Genomic DNA, 23,152 nt, shown 5'->3' with positions numbered 1-23,152 from the left:
AGTTATTGTGTACATTTAACCGGAGCAAATCTGTACTTCTAGGATTGCGCAGCAAGGTGAATTGTCGTGGCTTTAAATTTATGATTGTATTTAATTTTGTTTCAAAATCAATTTTGTGTTTTGCTTGAAATGCCCATTTAATTTCTTTTCTAATGTGTATCAAGTGTAATTCTCACCCAGAAGAAAAAAAAATTCTCCCCAGTTGACCTTTCCTAATTTGGGAAAATGTAAGACTTCATAGATGCATTGTTACTAAACTATGAAAAAGTTTTAGGGGAACAATCCCTTAGGTTTGTTGACTTACAACATGTTTAGTTTCGACTGTAATATGCCAGAGGCATGGGGATCATCAAGTCTGAAATAAAAACAGAAAACTCTGGAAATGTTCAGCGGGGCTTGTAGCTTCTGAAGAAAGTGTTAACATTTCAGTTCAAAACTCTCTCTTCACAGGTGCTGCCTGACCTGCTGAATATTTCCATCATTTTGTGTCTGTATTTCAGACTTTCAATGTATGCAGTCTTTGCTTGCTTGATGTGGTCGAGCCTCAGTTTTGTCCTTCTCTTTGTTTTACTCTCTCTTCCCTGTCCTAGGTATTGTATTATTTATATTATATTGCAGTTCCATCTGTATATTTTCCTTAGTTTTCCTCCCTGTTTTGCAATCATGTCAGGAGTAAGAGATTTAAAAAAGGGAAGTGGAAAATTCAGTTCTTTTGATGCTCTTTGGTTGGTGTCAGGAGTGTTTGTATCCATTCCATGTAAAGATTCTTGGGCAAGTTTCCATTTTAGACAATAAAAACAGAAAGTACTGGAAACACTCGGCAGGACAGACCTTATCTGTGGGAAGATGAACAGTTAACATCTCAGGCCGAAGACCCTTCATCATTTTAAGCATAGATGAATTTGTTGAGATTGGTGTAAATCTCCATTTAGTGAATACTTCACTTTCATGCTTTTGAGATTGAGCTTAAAAAGTGTGGGATTGTTTAAATTTGTTCATATAACTTTATTGTCATTCATTCTATGTATCCTAATTTGTGTGTCTTTTTTAAAAAAAATCATATCTTAAAGGATATTTTCAATGATTCTCATGTGATTGTGTTGTGAAAACTGAACTTCTAGTTATTTATTGTGTTCTATGCAGAATGGCTGTTGATGGTGGGTATGGGGACACTGGAGACTGGGAAGGTCGCTGGAATCACGTGAAGAAGTTCCTTGAGCGTTCAGGACCGTTTACACACCCTGACTTTGAACCAAGTACTGAAGTGAGAAAACATTATTATAAATCAAAGTTTGTTGGTGCTGGATTGCAGCTGTGCTTTTTTGTTTTGCTGCATGTTCTTGCTATCCTGCCATAATTGGATGTTTGTGATTCACACAGAAGCTAATTCAATTTGGAAAACTACCTCTGACTTGAAGCTGAAGTTCAGCAACTGAAATGCTGCCAGTTCGCTTTTTTGTTTGCTTTAATTGATCTAAATGATTGTGTGAAGTCAATTGTAACTTTTGAAGTTCATCTTTCCTACAATTAGTGTTTGTTCTGTATTTTTATGGTTGGATGTAAGGGTGGCGACTCTGATTTGATCAATTTCTTGTATTGAGTTATTTCAAATTACCATTTGTGGGTCTTCATTCACTTTGAATCTGCAAGATCTTATTTCATTATGTCTTAGTCAATTTTTGAGTCAGATTCTTCCATTATAAATGTGAACACATGAATTTATAATCAATGGTGGAACTTGCAGAGGTGAACCAACATAGATGCATGTAAAAGCTGATTCCGAGTGGAGCATTGTTCTTTAAGGTGAGGTTAGCAAATTAGCTCTGGGTTCTCTCATGTTTCGAAGAATGGGATGTACAAAATTCTTTTGGGACTTGACAAGAGTAGATGCAGGGATGATGTTTCCCTTGGTTAGTCTGTCCAGAATTTGGAATCATAGTCTCAAAATGAACATTGGTGATTCAGAACTAAAATGAAATTTCTTCACCTGATGATAGTGAGTCCTTAGAAACTGGAGGGCTGTGAAGGTATATTCAAGACAAAGATAGATGTTTGGATATTGAGTGATTAGTACTGGAAAGTTGTGCAGAGGTAACAGATTAGCTATGATAATATTGGATGATGGGACATGGGTGAGGGGTGGAATAGTCTACTCGTACTTCTTTATGTTATGTTCTTGAGAAGAAACTAATACAAAGTAAAGAGGAATAGTTGCATTTGTTGACACTGAGGTGAAGTAGAGTCAGGTGAGGCTCACATGAAGGATGAGCGCCACCATAAACCAGTTGAGTTAAGTGATATCTTTGTGTCCTGTAATTACTGTGCGACTGTATAAAATTGTCCATGTGAATTGTCAAGCTATGTTTGCTGCTTCTTGCCTTTGGTAATCTCAACCTGTTTTGTGTCTTGGCTCCTTGTCCATTAGTGGGAAATATGTAAATTAACTCACTCGTTAGGACTTCTGAGTTCTAATGTTTTTCTGTTTAATTATAAATATATTAACAGAAGTATGTAAATGTACACATTTTATACATTCAAAATAACACCTTCTTCGGCTCAGTATGTATTCAGCATGTAATCTCTGCGTCAAATGAATACTATACTTGATCTTAACTTCCATTGTATAATGCTATGAGAAATTGCTAGGTGCATTGATCCTCCTGATATGTTGTCCTATGAGTCCAAAACATTCTGTAAACACATCAAATCTCCTTTGTCCTGCTCTCTATATACACAACCACATGCTGCTCATATTGACCCTCTTTCACCACTAATATATCTAAAAGGCAAAAATGTCTTCAATCTTTATGATGACATCCACTTTGCTTACTTTTTAAACAGATTTTAAAGCCCTTATTACAGTGGTTTGTAATTTGTTATTGGTTTATTATTGTCACTTGTACCGAGATACAGTGAAAGTCTTGTCTTGCATACTGTTTGTACAGATCAATTCATTACACAGTGCATTGAGGTAGTACAGGGTAAAAACAATAACAGAGTAAAGTGTCACAGCTATAGGGAAGTGCATTGCAAGTAGACAATAACTTGCAAGGTCATAAGGTAGATTGTGAGGTCAAGATTGTGCGGTCATCGTTCAATAGTCTTATCACAGTGGGATAGAAGCTGTCCTTGAGCCTGGTGGTCTGTGCCTTCAGGCTCCTGCATCTTCTGCCTGATGGGAGAGGAGAAAAGAGAGAATGACCAGGGTGGGTGGGGTCTTTGATTATGGTACTTACGGGCCATAGAGATTTACTTACTTTGCATGTAGGGAAAGTACACAAAATTGTCCTCTCCTTACTGGCAGTTAACCATCATCAGTAATCAAAATAAGAAGAGTTGAACTTAGCCCTTTGTGTTTCTCACACGTGGTATTAGGGTTTGAATCTGATGCTGGTGATGGGATGAAAGTCTCTTCTGTTGGCTTTGTAAATCATTAACTGAGGCAGTCCTTGCTGGAGATTACATGGACTCACACTCTCAAAGTGTGCACGTATGGCATTTGACCAGAAACTATTGTAATGAGAATGTAGTACCTTTTCATTACCAGACCAAAAGTAGATGTTCAGGAAGTATACTTCAATAACAATATATATCATTAATAATCAGTGTGCTGTGGATGCTAACATCGTGTAAGTACTCTGATCCAGATTGTAAAATTTTAACTATTCTGCCTTGGGGTCAAATGTCGCATTCTCAAATTGTCCATATTTAAAGTTGGAAGTCATTTTCAAAATTTACAGGAGTTTAGTTTGCACAATGTATCAGTTGTGAAAGCTGTATAGTCCCTCTCCCTTCATACTGCTCCACCTTTATATGGATAATGCAGCATTCTGAAGAGAGTAAATAAAATATTTAATGTAAACTGGTCTCTTTGTGTGGTGTTAGTGGGTGGATTGGAAACAAAAACCATTCCTTTAAAGGTAATGTATGTTTGAAAATTCTGAACAATATACTATATTCTTTATTGTAGAATTAATTTTAGGTCAAAATATCTTTATCAAAAGTCTGTAAGATATAAAACATAAGATTTCTGTTTTCCTTCTGGTGTGGACTGAACTATGGTATTTCTCATTTCAGTCACTCCAATTTCTGCTAGAGACCTGCAAAGTTCTTGTTATTGGTGCAGGAGGTTTAGGATGTGAGCTCCTTAAAAATCTGGTAATGTATTTCCTTTTGTAATTTTGTAATATTTTGAAATCATGGAAATGCAATTTGAGATACAGAATAAGCCCAGCAGAATTTGGCATCTGGTCTTGTGATGCAAGGCATCATAAGCTAATCGTGAGACCTGTGTTAAAAATCTGGAGACATAATTTCAAATGTCATTCATACCGTGGCAGTCGGGAATTTTAAGTTTGGTTAATTAGGTATATCTGGAGTACAAAACTAGTATTAGTAACAGTGTGTATGGAAATAATGGGTTGTTATAGAATCAATTTGGTAATGATATCCTAAAGAATATTAGTAAATCCAGTGTGTGCTTATAGTTGTTGCTGAAAATGACCCAAGTTCAAGGTCAGTTAGGAATGGGGAAATAACTTGTTACCAGATCCCATGAAGGTACCATGAAAGTATAACAGAAAATTGTATCTTACTTAAAATTCATTGCATAGAAGAAAAACGCTTCACGAATGCAAAGAAAATATTTAAATTGCTACTCATAGAGCTGGATCCTGAAATACTGATCACTTTCCAATCAGTTCAGTTCTTATCTCACCTTTTGTCTACTATGGAATTTATAGTCTTAAAAAATCATAGTTCTTTTGCTATTTTGCTGAACAAGTCCTTGCACAGTGCATGTTCTTTGATTGTCATGTGCTGAAGATTTTAGGACTGTCGGATAAACATTATGTTGTGGAATTTCAACAACCAAATATGAATTCTAATAGCAAAGACGTTTCTAGATCTTGAATGTGCAGTGTCGTATTAAAACTGTACTTTGCTGCGTACCTGAAAAAATGTTGTGGATACGTTACATGTGAAGTGTTTATGTCCAAGAAGTGTCATACAGAATATTCAAGCTGAGTTGAGCCTTGCATCTTGCTGAGTAAGGTTCCTGTAAGCTGTTCAATAATATGCATTTTCACTGCAAAAGGGGTAGATCATATCAAGAAGAATGTAAGATATCTTTATTAGTCAAATGTACATCGAAACACAGTGAAATGCACCTTTTGCATAGAGTGTTCTGGGGGCAGCCCGCAAGTGTCGCCACGCTTCCCGCGCCAACGTAACGTTAGAATAAATATTTATTTTATGTTGCAATTCAGCTGTATTTTTCTGAACAAGTCAACACTTCAAACTGATATATTCATGCACAAAGATCTTTGTTATGTGCTGCCATTTGAACCTATGTATTTTTTTTCTGCAGGCTCTAATGGGCTTCAGACAAATTGATGTCATTGATATGGATACAATAGATGTTTCTAATCTGAACAGACAATTTTTATTCAGGTGAGCAATTACATAAGGTTGGATTTTAAATTTTGCTGTCACGGTATTGCAATTTGGATGAAAAAGTGTTACATCTGTAAATATTTGCTTTTTTCTTTTGGAAAGCCAGTAAAATGACCAGTATGGATGTACATTTATTAACTTTATGCATGCAACACCTTTTATGTTCCTTAAAATATACTTGAAATGAACTATACAGTATATTTTAAACTGCTCTTTTATTAATTAAGCATTCATAAGTATAATTTAAATGTTAAATATTCCACACAGAAAAATTCAAAAGTTCATAGAGGTTTAATATCTTTTTTAAAAAAAAATATAGAATTACGTCTTTTGCATCAAATGGTAATGGCCTGTGCTTTGATAGGCAAAGCTGAGAGGAACACAGGCCAAAGCTAATTGTTTTAAAAATGAGTATGCACATTAATGTATGAATCAGGAGAAGGAGTAGGTCACTGGACCCCACAAGCTTGCTGTGCTATTTAATAAATTCATGGCTGATCTGATTTTTAACCTTAACTCCATTTCCCAGTCTACCTTTGGAAAAATGTCATTCCCGTGCTTATAATGTGGTTGGGAAATTATTGGAGAAGACTCTTAGGGATAGGATCTACACACATCTGGAAAAGCATCAATTTATTAGAATAGTCAGCATTGCTTTGTGTAAGAGAGGTCAAACTTTATTGATCCTTTTGAGGAGGTGATGAAGATGATTGATCAGGGTGTGGTGGTAGATGTTATGTACATGAGCTTTAGTAAAGCTTTTGGCAAGGTCTCTCATGGTTCGCTGATCCAAAAGATTAACATACATGGGATCCACAAGGACTTGGTAAATTGGATTCAAAATTGTCTTAACCATAGAAGACAGAGGGTAGTGGTGGAGGAATGTTATTCTGACTGGAGGTCAGTGTTCCACAGGGATCAGTGCAGGGGCCTCTATTGTTTGAGATATAAATAATCTGGATTAAAATATAACTGGGCTGATTATTAAGTTTGCAGATGACACAAACATTGGCAGAGTTGTGAGGAAGGTTGTCAAAAGAGTCAGCAGGGTATAAACCAGTTGGAAATATGGGCAGAGAAATGTCAGAGGGAGTTTAATCTGGACAAGTGTGAGGTGCTGCACTTGGGAGGTCAAGTGTAAGAGGAAGATATGCAATAAATGGTAGCACTCTTAGCATGGATGTGCAGAGAGATGTTCGGATGCAAGTTCATAATTCAAGTGGTAAAGAAAGCATACAGCGTACGTTCCTTCATCGGTTGGGGCACTGAGTATAAAAGTCGGGAAGTCACGTTGCAACTATATAAAATTTTGGTCAGGTCACATTAGAAATATTGTGTGCAATTGTAGTCACTGCATTACAAGAAGGATGTGGAGACTTTAGAAAGGGTGTAGAAGAGGTTCACCAGAATGTCGACTGGATTTGAGTATTAGCTATAAGGAGAAGTTGGACAAACATGGACTGTTTTCTCTGGAGTGTTGGAGGCCGAGGAGCCACCTGATGTAACATTATGAGAGGTGTAGGTAGGGTTGATAATCAGTCTTTTTCCTGGGATAGAAATATCAAATGCTAGAGGGCATAGGTTTAAGGTGAGAGGGAGAAAGTTTAAAGGAGATTTACAAGGGAAGTCTTTTACACAGATAGTGGTGTGCCTGAATCGTACTATCGAGGTGGAAGCGAATACGATGGCAATGTTTAAGAGGTATTTACTCAGGCACGTGAACAGGTTATAGACTACAAGCATGGAGTTATGCAGTTTACATTAGCATCATGGTCAGTGCAGATATTGTGGGCTAAAGGGTGTTTTCCTGTGCTTGTACTGTTCTATGTTCATGCACCTTTCTGCCTCTATATTAAAAATATTCAAAGATTCTGTTGCCACCACTCTTTGAGGGAGGGAGTTCCAAAGAGACATGACCCTTGTAGAGGAAAAAAAATTGGCTTAATCTCCATTTTAAATGGTTGACCCTTCATTTTTAAACATTAGCCCCCACAACAGGAAACATCCTCTACACGTCCGTCCTGCCAGGACCTCTCAGGACCTTTTTATTTCAGTCAAATTCCCCCTCATTCTTCTAAATTCCAGCAGATGCAAACATAGTCTGTTCAATCTTTTCTCTTAGGACAACCCATGTGTTCCAGATATTAGTCTAGTTAACCTGTAAGCTCCTTCAAATGCATTAACATCCTTTCCTTAAATAAGGAAACTAATGCTATTTCCAGTACTCCAAATTTGGTCCTACCAGTCCCCATATAACTGAAGCACATCCTTCTGCTTTCGTAGGGGCATAAGTCCTAATGCAGGGTTTCGGCCCGAAACGCCAACAATTACTTTCCTCCCACAGATGCTGCTTGACCCGCTGACTTCTTCTCCAGCAGATTGTTTGTTGCATCTGCTTTTGTGCTCAGTTCCCAAGCAGTACATGATAATGTTCTGTTAGCTTTCACAATTATGTGCTGTTTATTTACAATGGTCTTTTATGAATCGTGCACAAGGGTACTTGGATCCCTCTGCATCTTAAAATGCTGCAATCTCTATTCATTTAAATATGCTTACCTTTTATTTTTGTTGCCAAAATAAACATTTCATATTTTCCCACATTATGTTCCACTTGCTCGACCTTTGCCCACTCACTTTATCTATGTACCTTTGTAGCCTCTTTATGTTCTCTTCACAACTTACTTTCCTATCTTTTTCTGTCATCAGCAAATTGAATAACCATACTTTTTGGTGCCTTCGTTCAAGTTATGCTGCAAAGAAACAGGCCCTTTGGCCCACCATGTCCATGCCCACCATCAAATATCAATCAATACTAATCCCATTTACCAGCATTTGGTCCGAAGCTGCCTATGCCTTAATGATTCCAGTGCTCATCCAGATACTTGTTAAATGAGTAGTACCTGCCTCCACCACCATTCCAGGCAGTGCATTCCATATCCTCTCTTTTTTTTCCTCGTGAGATTCTCTCCTACTCACTTTGAAGCTGTGCCCACTGATATTTGACATCTCTGTTATGGAGCAAAGTTTCTCTTTATCCATCCTATCTATGTCCCTCAACTTTTTATCCCAACATCAGGTCGTCCCCTCAACCTTCTCCACTCCAATGAAAATAAACCCATTCTATCCAGTTTCTCCCAATTCCTGAAACACTGCATCCCAGGCAGCATCCTGGAAAATCTCTGCATCAGCTCTAAAGCATTCATGACCTTCTATATTGTGATGAGCAGAATTGTGCAAAATACTTCAGCTATGGCCTAACCTAACTTTCATAAAATACAAGACCTCCAGGCTCTTGTATTTTATGCCCTAGCTCATGAAAATCAGTATCCCATTTGCTGCCTGTACCATCTTATCTAGTTGTGCTGCCACCTTTAGGGATCTATGAACTTGTACACCAAGGACATTCTGTTCTTCGGTATATCCTAGGGCCCGACCATTCATACTGCATGTCCGACTTTTACGGACCTCTCAAAATGCATTGCCTCGTAACTTAGAGTAAATTTAGTAAAGTAATAAATACTTACCTTCCCTTTCCCACAAAGCCTGCACTCCACTTCCACTGTTTAAATTGTAAAAAAGTTGAGGCCCCTGAACTGATCCTGATGGTACATTACTCATTACATTTTGCCACCCAGATAAAGACACATTTTGATCTATTTTCTGCTTTGTTAGCCATTCTCTTCTCCATGCCAATATGTTGCCTCCCACACTATGAACTTTATTTTCCACAATAAAATGCTTGCGGGTTATGCATGTGCTAATCTTTTACAATATGGAATTTGTGGTTGATCTCTTCAGTCTTGAACTTAAATGTCATTCAATTAGCAGATGTTTAATGATTTTCTTGTTACGAAAATATTAACGTAAATGTCCTAACTACTTGATTTTTATTCAACAGACCAAAAGATGTAGGAAGGCCGAAAGCTGAAGTTGCTGCCGAATTCATTAGTGGCCGAATACCTGGTTGCAATGTAGTTCCGTATCCTTTTATTTAGGAAATAATTTTATTGTGGAAGTAAAATGAGATGCATCTGAAAATGGGATTAGCATTACATAAGATGTTTGTCTTTGAGTGCCTATTTGCAGAGTTAGTTAATTGATCTCTAAGAGTCTTGTTCCATGTTATGGATATTTTTTTTCCTCACTCAGCATTCCTAAAGCTTAGTGCATTTTGTTGGTGCTGAGATTTCTACACTTAAATGTAAGACCATGGGGAAGTTCTTAAAATTTAATATCAATCTCACGATGTCACTTTTACATAGTTACATCATTAATTTCAGATTTGTCCTGAAACAGATTTTGATTTTACTCTTGTCACAAACCAGCAACAAAAGAAACACACTGAGCATGATTCAGTGTTAAAAACTATTTTATTAATCACTACTTATGATAATACGTAAAATAAAAGTAAAAATGTTAGTATGTTAGAATTCAAAAATGTTAAACCTCGAACGTTAACCCCAAAACTAAACTCTTCGTGTGTGTGTGTGACAAAGTCCAAAACTCCCAGTTCCGGAATGGTTCTTAAAGTTCAGTTCCGCAAGCCATAAGGTGAAACATGAGCAAGGGCTTCTTCAACAACCACCGTTGTCTGAAGATAAGATGTAGATGTAGAAAAACATAGAGAGAGTACATACGAAATCCAGATGTTCCACGATGGAACCCAAACGACACTTCAGTGTTTACTCGGTAGTGACTTCCTCACCCCGAAAAGCATCCGAACCGTGGTCGTCCACACACAAATACCTGTTTCCTTCTACAGGTCAGCAACAAAGTGAACTCCACCGGATTACTTCCAACTTCCATACATGGATTTCAGTGGCAAACACAGTTATTGTTTCTCATCCATCGATAGAGAAAACAAGCAGGCTGGTGTCTCTCTCCCTTCTCTCTCTCTCCTTCTTCTTCTTCTGACTTCTTCAACAACGTCATTACGTCCTTTATCTTCTATTGACGTAAGCACGCCCCACACACACATACACACACACTCTCTATCTTAAAGGGACTTTCACTGAGTCCGTAACACTCTTCATTTATGTAAATGTATAAATACAAGTTTTGTTTGGTTTATTGCACATTGCTGGTGGATGGTATGTCTGTTGTAGATGTAATGAAGACTGATCTAGGATTCCAGTGCACGGCATTGTAGGCAGGGTAAGACATTTGCTAAAGTATGGTTCGTGCACTCTGGCAGAGTAAAGTACTGTGTCAACCCAAGCTGACCCAACTGGAATCCAATTTAACTGAACTCTGTTGGGCTCAAGTTGGGTAGTCATGCTGTGCCGTGGTGTACCTTATACTGTCAAGGATTTTTGGCAGAGACATTGCAATTCATACAGCAAGTCTGTCATGAAATTAGGAAGCATAGTCAGTGATGTATTATATAATATGAATTAAAACTTTGAGTTGCAACATTTCTTATCTTTATTCTCAGCCATTTTAAAAGGATACAAGATTTCAGTGAATCCTTTTACAGACGTAAGTAATGCCTTTTGCTAAAATGTGGCTTTTTAATCAGCATTGATAGGAAGTTTTCAATTTTTGAACGAAACTGAAATTCTTACACTAACCCTGTTGAGGTTACTAATCAGAAATCAGACTTTCTGATTTTTGGCATGGAATTATTTTCTCCTGGATAAATAACCTCGAGACGTGTTTTATCATGAATTGCATCGCATGTATGTTCAATGGATCATGCATTGTTCAAAATCTTGGTTGTCAAAATATATTAAATTGTAGCGGTTGCTACTGCGAAATAAAACAAGACGCTAGTCGAAGGATTGTCAAACAAGAACTGGTTTATTTTCCCACCTTGCGCGGGCCTTTTAAGGGAGACTGTTCCCGCCCAATGCAACCGGCAATGACGTAAGTACTACGTCATCAAGTCTTTCCCGCGCGCAAGTTCTCCCCGTCGCTCAGGGAAGACGAGGCCCGCCGCCATCTTGGGCCTCGTTGCTCCGACGCCGCGCGACCTGACTGCCGAGCCAGTTTGCCTGACCGGACGGTAAGTCGCTACACAACCGCCCCCCCCCCCCCCCAGAACCGGCGATACAGTCCCCAAGGTCTGCGGGCTGTGCCAGCTGCCGCTTAGGGGGTCGGCCTCTGCGTTGCGGCGTTGAAACCTCGACCGGTTGTTGCAGATCTAAATGGGCCACTTTGAGGCGGTCTGTCATGAAAACCTGTTCCCTGCCCCCAACGTCCAAAATAAAGGTGGATCCATTATTCCTGATGACTCGGAATGGTCCCTCATATGGTCGTTGCAACGGCGCCCGAGGTGTGCCCCTGCGAACGAAAACAAACTTACAGTCTCGTAGTTCTTTGGGCTGGCAGGATGGGGTTGGACCGTGCCGCGAGGTGGGAATCGGGGCCAAGTTGCCGAGCTTCTCGCGCAGTCTTTGTAGGACTGCTGGGGGTTGTTCCCCTTGGTCTCGAAGGGCAGGTATGAAATCCCCTGGGACAACTAGAGGCGCCTCGTACACAAGCTCAGCTGACGAAGCACGGAGGTCTTCTTTGGGGGCAGTGCGTATGCCGAGCAGGACCCAAGGCAGCTCGTCAACCCGGTTAGGACCCTTCAGGCGGGCCATCAAGGCTGATTTCAGATGGCGGTGAAAACGTTCCACCAACCCGTTTGATTGAGGATCGTAGGCCGTGGTGGTGTGCAGCTGCGTCCCTAGCAGGTTCGCTAATGCAGACCAGAGACCAGAAGTGAATTGGGTGCCTCTGTCTGAAGTGATGTGGGCCGGAACACCAAAACGTGAGACCCAAGTTGTGAGCAGCGTCTGGGCGCAGGAATCAGTCGTGATGTCAGTCGGGGGGGGTTGCCTCTGGCCACCTTGTGAACCGGTCCACGATGGTAAGGAGGTACCGGGCTCCTCTTGAAACCGGCAGAGGGCCCACGAGGTCGACGTGTATGTGGTCGAACCTCCTACGGGTAGGCTCGAACTGCTGTGGCGGGACTTTGGTGTGTCATTGGATCTTTGATGTCTGGCAGTGCGGACAAGTCCTGGCCCACTCGCTGACCTGTTTGCGCAGGCCATGCCAGACAAACTTGCTGGCGACCAGTCGGACAGTTGATCTGATGGACGGGTGCGCCAACCCATGTACCGAGTTGAAAACGCGTGTCTGCCAGGCTGCAGGGACTATAGGGCGGGGCTGACCTGTCGCGATGTCGCAAAGTAGGGTCTGCTGACCTGGACCAGCCAAGAAATCTCGGAGCTGCAAGCCCGAGACTGCGGTTCTGTAGCTGGGCGGCTCGTCGTTGGCTTGCTGTGCATCAGCTAGGGCCGTGTAGTCGACACCCAAGGACAGGTTGTGGATGGTCGGTCTGGAAAGTGCATTCAGCAACAACATTATCCTTTCCGGAGACATGTTGGATATCTGTTTGTGAATTCAGAAATGTAGGATAAATGTCTGCTGACGAGCTGACCAGGGATCGGAGACTTTGGAGAAGGCAAAGGACAAAGGCTTATGATCGGTGAAAGCAGTGAAAGGCCTGCCTTCTAGAAAGTACTGGAAATGCCGGACTGCCAGATACAGCGCTAGAAGTTCCCGATCAAAAGCGCTGTATTTCAGTTCGGGTGGTCTGAGGTGCTTGCTGAAAAATGCCAAGGGTTGCCAACGGCCTTCGATTAGCTGTTCCAGTACCCCACCCACCGCAGTGTTGGACGCGTCCACCGTGAGGGCGGTTGGAATGTCTGTCCTAGGGTGTACAAGCATCATGGCATCTGTCAAGGTGTCTTTGGCCTTAACGAAGGCAGCCGCAGCCTCGTCATTCCAGGTGATGTCCTTGCCCTTACCAGCCATCAGTGAGAACAGAGGGTGCATGATACGGGCTGCTGCAGGGATGAACCGATGGTAAAAGTTGACCATCCCAAGGAATTCCTGTAGGCCTTTGACCGTGTTGGGGTGGGCAAAATGGCGGATAGCGTCTACCTTGGCGGGTAGGGGTGTTGTCCCGTCGCTGGTGATTTTGTGGCCGAGGAAATCAATAGAGTCAAGTCCGAATTGGCACTTGGACGGGTTGATCGTGAGGCTGAAATCGCAGAGACGGGAATACAGCTGGCGGAGGTGGGAAAGGTGTTCTTGGCGGTTACGGCTGGCGATCAGTATGTCATCTAAGTAAATGAACACGAAGTCCAGGTCTCGGCCTACCGCGTCCATCAGCCGCTGGAAGGTCTGCGGGGCGTTCTTAAGGCCGAATGGCATTCGAAGGAATTCGAAAAGGCCGAATGGGGTGATAATCGCAGTTTTGGGGACGTCATCCGGATGGACCGGGATTTGGTGGTATCCCTGAACGAGGTCCGCTTTGGAAAAGATGCGGGCCCCGTGTAAGTTCGCTGCGAAGTCCTGGATGTGAGGGATGGGATAGCGGTCCGGGGTGGTGGCGTCATTCAGCCTGCGGTAGTCGCCGCAGGGCCTCCACCCTCCGGTGGCTTTGGGGACCATGTGCAGGGGGGAAGCCCAGGGACTGTCTGACCTGCGAACAATCCCCAGCTCCTCCATGTGACGGAACTCTTCCTTTGCCAGGCGGAGCTTGTCTGGAGGTAGTCATCGTGCTCGGGCATGAAGGGGTGGCCCTGTAGTAATGATGTGGTGTCGTACCCCGTGTTTGGGCCTAGAATTTGTAAACCGAGGTGCCAAAATTGATGGGAATTCGGCTAGGAGCTTGGTGAAATCGTCGCCAGAAAGGGAAATGGAGTCCAGGCGCGGGGCTGGTAGGCTGATTTCTCCCAGGGGATAGGTCTGGAAAGTGCTAGAGTGGACTAACCGCTTCCCTCGCAGGTCGACTAACAGGTTGTGGGCCCGAAGGAAATCGGCTCCTAGGAGTGGTCGGGCGACGGTGGCAAGGGTAAAAGTCCAGGTAAAATGGCTGCCGCCAAATTGTAATTGAAGTGTACGGGAACCGAAAGACCGTATCGTCGTACCGTTGGCGGCATTGACTGCAGGACCTGGTGGCCTGTTACGAGTGTCGCGGCCGGTCGGGGGCAAGATACTGACCTGTGCTCCAGTATCAACGAGGAAACGCCGTCCAGATTTCTTGTCCTGAACGAATAGGAGACTCTGTTGGCGGTCAGCCGCCGTAGCCATCAGCGGCGGCTGGCCCTGGCGTTTCCCTGAAACTTGCAGGGTGGGCGGCATCAACGGCCCTCTGCGCCCCACCTCTGATGGTAGAAACAGCTGGTTGCCAGTGTCGTCGTCTGTGTTCCTGGGGTGTGGCTGCTCTGTTGCTGGGACTGGACGAGGCGGGCGTTGGGCTCGCGACCTGGTGATTTGGCCGACAGACGAACCGCTCTCGCGTTTGGCCTTCCACAGGACATCTGCCCAGGCGGCTACCTCATCGGGGTTGCTGAAGTCAGCGTCAGCTAACAGCAGGTGGATGTCATCGGGGAGCTGTTCGAGGAAGGCCTGTTTGAACATCAGGCATGGCTTGTGTCCCTCGGCCAATGCCAGCATCTCATTCATTAGGGCGGATGGGGATCTGTCCCCCAAGCCGTCCAGATGAAGCAGGCGGGCGGCGCGCTCACGACGGGAGAGGCCGAAGGTCCGAAATAGAAGGTCTTTGAAAGCCGGGTACTTATCTTCCTCCGGAGGCGACTGGATGAAGTCTCCGACCTGGGCGGCTGTCTCTTGGTCCAGAGAGCTAACCATATGGTAGTACTTCATGGAGTCGGAGGTGATCTGCCGAAGGTGGAATTGCGCTTCGGCCTGGTCAAACCAGATGCTGGGACGAAGTGTCCAAAAGGTGGGCAGCTTGAGGGCCACTGCGTTGGCTGCTGCATTGTCGTCCATTGCGTGGGTCCAAAATCTGTTTGGACCGTCGGGGTCACCAATGTAGCGGTTGCTACCGCAAAATAAAACAAAACGCTAGTCGAAGGATTGTCAAACAAGAACTGGTTTATTTTCCCGCCTTGCGCGGGCCTTTTAAGGGAGACTGTTCCCGCCCAATGCAACCGGAAATGACGCAAGTACTACGTCATCAAGTCTTTCCCGCGCGCGGGTTCTCCCCGTCGCTCGGGGAAGACGAGGCCCGCTGCCATCTTGGGCCTCGTCGCTCCGACGCTGCGCAACCCGACTGCTGAGCTGGTTTGCCTGACCAGACGGTGAGTCGCTACAAAATTTTAAAAAAATATATGTTGGAGGCTTGATCCTCAGTAATTTTTAATTTTAAAATTTTTTGACTTTGCCACTAATTACTTATTGTATTATTAAAATCTTAATGTTTTTATTTCTTCCCTGACGTTGTCAATTTTCCCCTGCTTACCTTCTGGAATGCTGGGGACCCTTGGGTATTCCACTCAAGTGACCGTTTTTCACTTTTGTGTATGGATGATGAAGGCTAATTCACTGTAAAGGGGTCGGTTGGGTAAATCGTAGCCAGGCTGCTACTGATGAAGAATATCAGTGCCCTCATGCATCACAACAGGGATTAGATGAGGAATATAGAGCACTCAGTTCTAGGAACAATCCTGTTTTCCAGCTGAATAAGTCATTTGCAGCAGGCAATGAGTTGAATAATTATTAGTGCCTAGCATACTTGGGTGAAAGTTGCGGAGGCTCTGACCATCATTATTCAGTTTTCCATTGCTACAGGAATGGTGCCAGAGGATTCAAGGACAGCTAGCACTATTGTTCAAAAAAGGAAGAATAATTACTGGTCAGTTAGTTTAACTTCAGTGGTGGGCACATTGTTGGAAATAGAAAAAGAATAGATTAATAATGAACAACATGGATTTGCTAAAGGAAAGTCCTGTCTGACTAAGTTGAATGTGGTCTGTCACTAGGGCAAGAAAGTGAGCAAACAGAATTTAATACAGACAGGTGTAAGGAATGCACTTGAGATGTGCAGCAAGACTAGGAATTACACGATGGGTGTGGAGGAACAAACGTACCTTGTACTGTACAAATCCTTAAAGGAAGTAGAACATATCAATAAGGTGGTTAGAACTGCACATAAGATGCTCTTGTTAGTAGCTGAGGTGTAACAGAAAAGAGCAGTGAGTTATTGCTGAAACTGTATACAATGCTAATTGCAATACCCAAAGCTTGAGTATTGCACTTCATTAATGTAGTGATGTGATTGCACAGGAGGTTTAAAAGGATGTTGGCAGGATTGGAATACTGTAGCTATAAGGAAAGAATGAATAAGCCAAAGTTAAAATTGAGGAGCATAACTCTTATTTACACCTGGATGGAGTAAATGGGAAGGAACAGTTTCCCTTAGCAGAGGAATCAAAAACCATGGGTCATAGAATTAAAGGATTAGAGAGGAGGTGACGAAATGAGAATATTAGAGGTCTGGAACAACTTGTAATAATGGTGGAGGCAGAAATCCTGATTCCATTTAAAAAGTACTTGAATGTGTGCTTGAAGATCTCTGACCTATGTATCTGCAGATGTGACACTGGAAGATGGGATTTGGCTGGTTATCTCCTAGTCAGTATGGGCCAAATGGCATTTTATGTTCTAATTTTTCTATTATTCTATGAATCAACCCAACTGGACCGAATCTGCTGACTACTGTAGCTGACTGAGCTATCAAAAGAACTGTCTGGAAAAAACTTAATCATGGCATACAGACCACAAAACTGTAGTTTCAATCCAGGTTTTTTTTCCTACGAGGTCCAGTTAATTCATGATGAAAAGACCACAGTTGAGTACGTCACTACCGGGTCAGGGAAAGAAAGTCGTAATCCTAATGACAATACATTAATCAATAATGGAAGTGTATTTTCACAATTCGAGAACCAGCTGTTTGTGATTTTTTTTTTCCCCCTCACAGTCTACCAGCAATGCACGTTGCAATTCACTTCAAATGAACATAATATGAGGACGATTAAGCAAGCCTGGAACCAAAGAAATACTATAAAAAGTCATATTTGAAATCTGCTTACTAACTTGGCTTTTAATTGGAAATACCAAAACACTATCATTGACGCTCAATTAAGTCTCCCTGCAATATCCAACATCCTTTGCTAGTAGTTCTGTTAAGACCAAATAAAGCAGGGTCCTAGGTACTTGTAGACTGGCATATTCCAAGTTGAAGAAGTCTGTGCTGAGGGACTCACTGAAGATCGGTGTAGCCACTGCAAAGTCTCTGGGGGAAGACCACAGTCTAGGGTCCTGCTGCCACTGGACAGATTGGGCCCTTGTAATAGCCTCTCAAGCACTTCATGGCTGCATTGTTTAAGGAAGAAATATGATTGACATTAATGCATTGCAGGTGAATGTTTTCAGTTGACTTTTCCCAAGAACTGATCATAACCTGAGCTCTTCATAAGTCGGAAATGGAACAACAACACTGTGTGGGAGAGAATTACAAAAACAGCTGTGATGGGAGAGCGAGCAGCCACCAGCTGGCTTCATTGACTCAGTGAGTCTGATCAGCGCTCTCAGCTCTGCTCCATTCAACCCAGTCCCCATTTGGGGAAATGCCCCATTCTGTTCCCACCCAGCAAAAGATACCTGCGGTCACGTGGTAGCTGGCAAATCCTTCCCACGTGTCTCCCAAATTCTCGTTCATGTGTATGTGCTGCCCATAAGTCTGGCATTCATAACCTGGGGAGGGCTTGTACAGTGAATGTGGAAAAAGGCATTATATTAACTATATATTATGAATAGATATTTTGAAATAAAATCTTATTTAGATATTTTGAAATAAAATCTTATTTAGATATTTTGAAATAAAATCTTATTGGTGGATAGGACAAATCTCCCTATTGTCCACTTTCTACTAGGCCTGAAAGATGTTATTTGGGGAAATGAATGGGAATAGAATTCTTAGTAATCTGTTGTTGAGTCTTTGTATAGAGGTTCAAGGACAGAAAGGAACTGAAACAACTATAGTTATTTCTCAGTTTTGATCTAGGCTTTCATAGCAGTACTGCTGCATTATTGGGTGAGGCATCTTCACGAGTTTAATTAGAGCACCTGCAGTTTGAATTTATTTTTAAAATCTCTATACTGTTTGCAAATATAGTTTTTCTTGGACCTTCCAGCTTTCAAAAGAAAATACTGACAAAAATGATTAATTGATTATTCAATACTGGGATTTTGCTGTGTACAAGATGGTTGTAATGTTTCTGGACTCCAAAAATTGAATATTTAATATATTGCAATATTTGAGATTTCATTGGCACATACACGCAGACTTTAATTATGAAGGTAGAGTGTGGAAGTGAATGTCAAAGTTGGGAAATAAGGACAACTCTTAGGCTGAAACAGAGTTGTCAGTATTGATTATTTTTGTGTTTCAGAATTTCACATCGTTATTAGTGGATTAGATTCTATCATTGCACGGCGATGGATCAATGGAATGTTGGTATGTATGACACTAAAGACATTTAATAGCAAGTAGCAATTATTCTGGGATGGCTCCAAAGCAGTAGTTAAATGAATGATTTGAGGTGATATAATCATAAGAGACATTATCAAAGCATAGCCCATATAAAGAGATAATACAACGAACACTTGGCAACGAAGGCAGTAACTGTAGAGAGAGGTGTTAACTTTTCAGAATGGTCTTTGATCCAAACAGCATCTTAGTGGTTTTTATTGATGAAACTAGTATTCTGTTTCTTTGCCTCACTGCAAACATAATTAATACACTCTATCTAATTTTATGTTTGCTATAGAATCAAAGAAGTTTACAGCTCAGGAGGAGCCATTTAGTGTCTTCGTCCAGAGCCCTGTGCATGAACAGCTATTCAATTGCTTATAAAGGTCATACTTAAATATGGGGATTTCTGCCTTCCTTTCAGACATTGAGTTCCATGCCCCTACCACTCATTGAGTGAAATATTTTTTTCTTCTCAGCTGCCCTTTCATCCCTGTACCAGCTAACCTAAGTCTGCCTGCCAGTTTCTGACCTTTGATAAGGGCAATGGATTCTTTCAATTTATCCTGTCTAGTGATTGCACTGAGCCTGATGATTTAATTGATAGCTTGGCATTAATGTTACTGCATATGTTGTGGGTACACTGTTGATTAGAACTTTAGATAAAGGTTAAGAAGCAGTAAATTAGTTGGGATGCACAGAATTAGTTATAGGAATTTGTGAGAGGCAGCACTTGAATGGATTGATTTATTTTTATGCCTTCCAGTAATGTGCTAAACTTCCAGATACTTTACAATTTTATTTGTTATTTGCATGCATGTGGCATGCAGACCTGCATTATTATTTGCATATTTTTAAAGTACAATTGAAATGTTGATCTCTTTTGTATATTCTAATTATTGGTTTCGCATCTTTAAAATTCTGAAAGCCTTTTCAAAAGTATTCTACTGATTTCTCCTACAGTGGGAAGGAAAACTAAAATAATTTATCTTGGCTTGAAATAAAAGAGATTGCACCATTGACAAATCATATTTTAGTTCTGTAATTTGTTAAAATGTTTGTGAAATGAAATTGGAGCCATAGGATGTCTTTATTTTGTATAATCAATTTAATTTTCGATATAATTTTTGTGGAATTAAGATCTGAATTTTACAATTTGGGGAAACAGAGCAAGGGATGTGGTTGGAAGAATACACCATTGTTCTTTGTGGCCGTAAAGTTGGGTCCTAAAGATTGTGTTGCTTGCTCAATGCCAGGGTATTTGAAGAGCTGGAATTAAAATGTGCACTCTCTTGGTTAATAATGCCTAAATTGTTATCCGAGCCACAAATGGGTTTAGGTGTAAACAAATCAAAAAATTAAGTAGGTGGCTGAGTGGCACCATTACAAAGCTACTAGAGAACTGCTTCCAAATACACTGAGCTTGGTAAATCAAACAAGCAGGTGTTAAATGGGGCTCTAACCTAATGTAAAGGAGAGGTGCGTAGCTAAATGGTTTGATTCAATAATCATGTAAGATTGCCCAGAGTGGGCAATGTTGCAAACTAAATACTTCAGGATATTTGATTTTTAGAAAACAATGGGCATAATGGAAAAGGAAGAGGGTTGTGGTGGTAGGGAGAGCGAAGGGAGATGTGGTAAGTGGTCATTTCCCTGATTGGAAAACTGTAGGATGATTGCACCTTGTCATAGAGTCATTCAGCATAGAAATGACGCATTCACCGACCACATTCTGCAAACTCAGGATGTAGAATCAATTTATGTTAGGCTAAGTCACAGTGCAGAGTGGTAAACGCTTATTACGGTATATGGTAAAACTTGAGGTGCTTACGACCACTAACCGCAGGACTTCAAATGTCAAGTCAATATGAAAATTTAAGTTCACGGTAAGTCTGAAGGTTGAACTTGTAGAATACAATCAAGATAGCTTGTCAGAACATTAAGAAACCAACTCGAGGCAAACTGTAAGATTTTGCATTGTGCAATAAAATTGGATTAATTCATAATTTTGTGGTTGAAGATCTTCTGCAGAAGAGTGATATTAATATGATAGATTTTTATATAGATTTGAGGGAGATTTAGCTACACTAGTATCAAGGGTTTAAATCTGAAAAAAGAACCCACTCAAATTGAGGTTAAGGTAGCTTGGCAGACAATTAAACCGTGGGAAGCATTTAAATCAATAATTCATTATTTGTAACAAGCATACAATCCATTAAGAGGAAATTAAAATTGAAAAAGTGGTCCAAAAGTTTTTTTTAAAAAGAAAAATAGTGTTGCATTAAAGGAAGAGCTTAATGGTGCTGCAAAGAATGGTCAACCTGAAGCTTGAGAAGATTTTTGGAATTGCAGCAAAGAATAACCAAGTTGTTGATGAAAAACAGGAGCAAGCTATCAAGAGGTATAAAATCAGATTATAAAAGCTTCTTTCTTGCATTTTAAAAGCAGATTAACAAAAATAGATGCCTCTTAGAGGAGAGATTATAATGGGAAATAGGAAATAGCAGATATTTCAACCCAATACTTTGTGTGCGATCAGGACAGAAAGCCCAAAAGATGTCCCAGAAATGGTGATGGACCAAGAACCTAATAAGAAAGGGAAACTTACAGAAATTAGCGAAGAAACTGTTGGAGAAAATAATGGGAACAAAAACTGACAAGACTAATAGCCTACAGTGTCTGGTTTAAGGGGTGATTACAGTGTTTTTGGTTGTAGTGGATTAGATCTTCCAGAAGTCCCTAGATTTTGGAAATGATCCTGTGGGTTGTAAAGTAGCAGATCTATCCCTACTACTTGAGAACGAAGGAAGAATCAAAGCAGGGAACTGTGCCCATTAGTTTGGCATCAGTACAAGGGGAAAAAAGCTAGATTGCTAGAGCCTATAGTACAAGGAACTTGGAAAATCATAATGTAATTGGGCAAAGGCAACAGGTTAACAAAAGGAAAAATTTTTTTAAACTTTTTTTTTAACCAGTATTGGTTATCCTTTTACTGATTCTATAGTTATATAAGATCGTGTTTTTTAAAGCTATATTGTCGCCTGCAGATATCCCTGCTGAACTTTGAAGACGGAACTCTAGACCCAACCTCCGTTATTCCATTGATTGATGGTGGGACTGAGGGGTTTAAGGGTAATGCACGTGTGATACTTCCAGGAATGACGGCATGTATAGAGTGTACATTGGAACTGTACCCTCCTCAGGTAACTCAGCATCACAAAAATGTTACTGGTTCAGTCATTGGAACTCCATCAGTTAGACAGTAAAGTTAATCATTTAGTAAAGGGTATCCTCATTTAAACCCATGAGTCATTAAGATTCAATACTTAAGCTGATTCCTAATTTTACTCTTCATTTTTTTTCAGTTCATGTTCTGTGCACACTAAAAGGAATAATTTATTACCCATTTACTAATATTCCTTGGATCAACCTACATAATTCCAAGCAAAACCAAACTAACCTCACTCTTGAACCTATCGGTATTACTCTATTTGCGATCATTGGGTAACGTGTGCAAAACTTTCAACTCATTTTCTCTATACTTGGAATTTCCCTCACTGTTGCTTTTAAAATATGGAACTCTCATAGGGGATTTCTATTTATTTCTGTTTCTGTTTTATATTTTAAATTGGATAATTATTGTAGCTGATTGTCAACTAACAGGGAAAATTTGGTTTTTTGTGTATTTATTAAAATTAAAACAATAACATAAGAAATCCAAATGGGAGCAGGTTGTGCATCCCCCAAAGTCGAGTCTGCCATTCTATAAGATTATGGCTGATCTGATCTTGGTCCAAGTTTCATTTCCTATTTTTTTTGTGGCAGAGTTCTTGAGGCAATGGTAGTAAATAAGTATAATATTGCAACCTCTTGTTTTTCCAGATAAACTTTCCTATGTGTACTATTGCTTCTATGCCTAGACTTCCAGAGCATTGTATTGAATACGTCAGAATCTTACAGTGGCCCAAAGAAAACCCCTTTGGAGGTAAAGTTAGCTGAATCTAATATTTTCGGATTTGCATGGAAAACCCTTCAAAAAAAAACACATTATTGCTTGAATTATATGTACTGTTTACTGTAACTGTGAAAGATTTCTGTATATAAAACTCAGCGTTTTACACTGCAACTCGTGTGCATAGACTACAAACTCCATTGTAAATAGAGTGGGAAGTTGAGAATACAGAGGTAGTGAGACTCTCTGGAAAGTTGGTGAGAGTCAATCTGAAATCTAGGCTAACCATTTAAAGTTTAACTTGGAACTTTATTAAACAACTTGCATTTATTGGTCAACTATTAACTGGTTTTCTGAACAGAAGTTGCATCGTATATTAAGTAGATACTCACGCATGCCCTCTGTAGAGAGGG

At 40.9% G+C, this 23,152-nt stretch overlaps 1 protein-coding gene across 5 annotated transcripts in view; it reads left to right on the top strand.

Annotated features, from left to right (window-relative positions):
- Positions 1 to 23,152, top strand: part of uba3 (ubiquitin-like modifier activating enzyme 3) — a 36,335-nt gene that overhangs the window by 607 nt on the left and 12,576 nt on the right. For 4 of the 5 annotated variants that reach the window (XM_052019020.1, XM_052019018.1, XM_052019019.1 and 1 more), the window contains 8 exons: positions 1,144 to 1,264; positions 4,078 to 4,158; positions 5,369 to 5,451; positions 9,353 to 9,433; positions 10,889 to 10,932; positions 18,708 to 18,772; positions 21,835 to 21,990; positions 22,670 to 22,772. In XM_052019020.1, coding sequence (XP_051874980.1) covers positions 1,144 to 1,264; positions 4,078 to 4,158; positions 5,369 to 5,451; positions 9,353 to 9,433; positions 10,889 to 10,932; positions 18,708 to 18,772; positions 21,835 to 21,990; positions 22,670 to 22,772 — 734 coding nt within the window. Of the gene's footprint in view, positions 1 to 1,121; positions 1,265 to 4,077; positions 4,159 to 5,368; positions 5,452 to 9,352; positions 9,434 to 10,888; positions 10,933 to 18,707; positions 18,773 to 21,834; positions 21,991 to 22,669; positions 22,773 to 23,152 lie in introns of all 5 variants that reach the window. The other variant, XM_052019021.1, reaches the window with a different exon arrangement.

This window comes from Pristis pectinata, chromosome 6 (assembly GCF_009764475.1).
Source record: "Pristis pectinata isolate sPriPec2 chromosome 6, sPriPec2.1.pri, whole genome shotgun sequence".
NCBI classification, from domain to species: domain Eukaryota; kingdom Metazoa; phylum Chordata; class Chondrichthyes; order Rhinopristiformes; family Pristidae; genus Pristis; species Pristis pectinata.
This window is presented reverse-complemented; position numbering and strand designations above follow the sequence as displayed.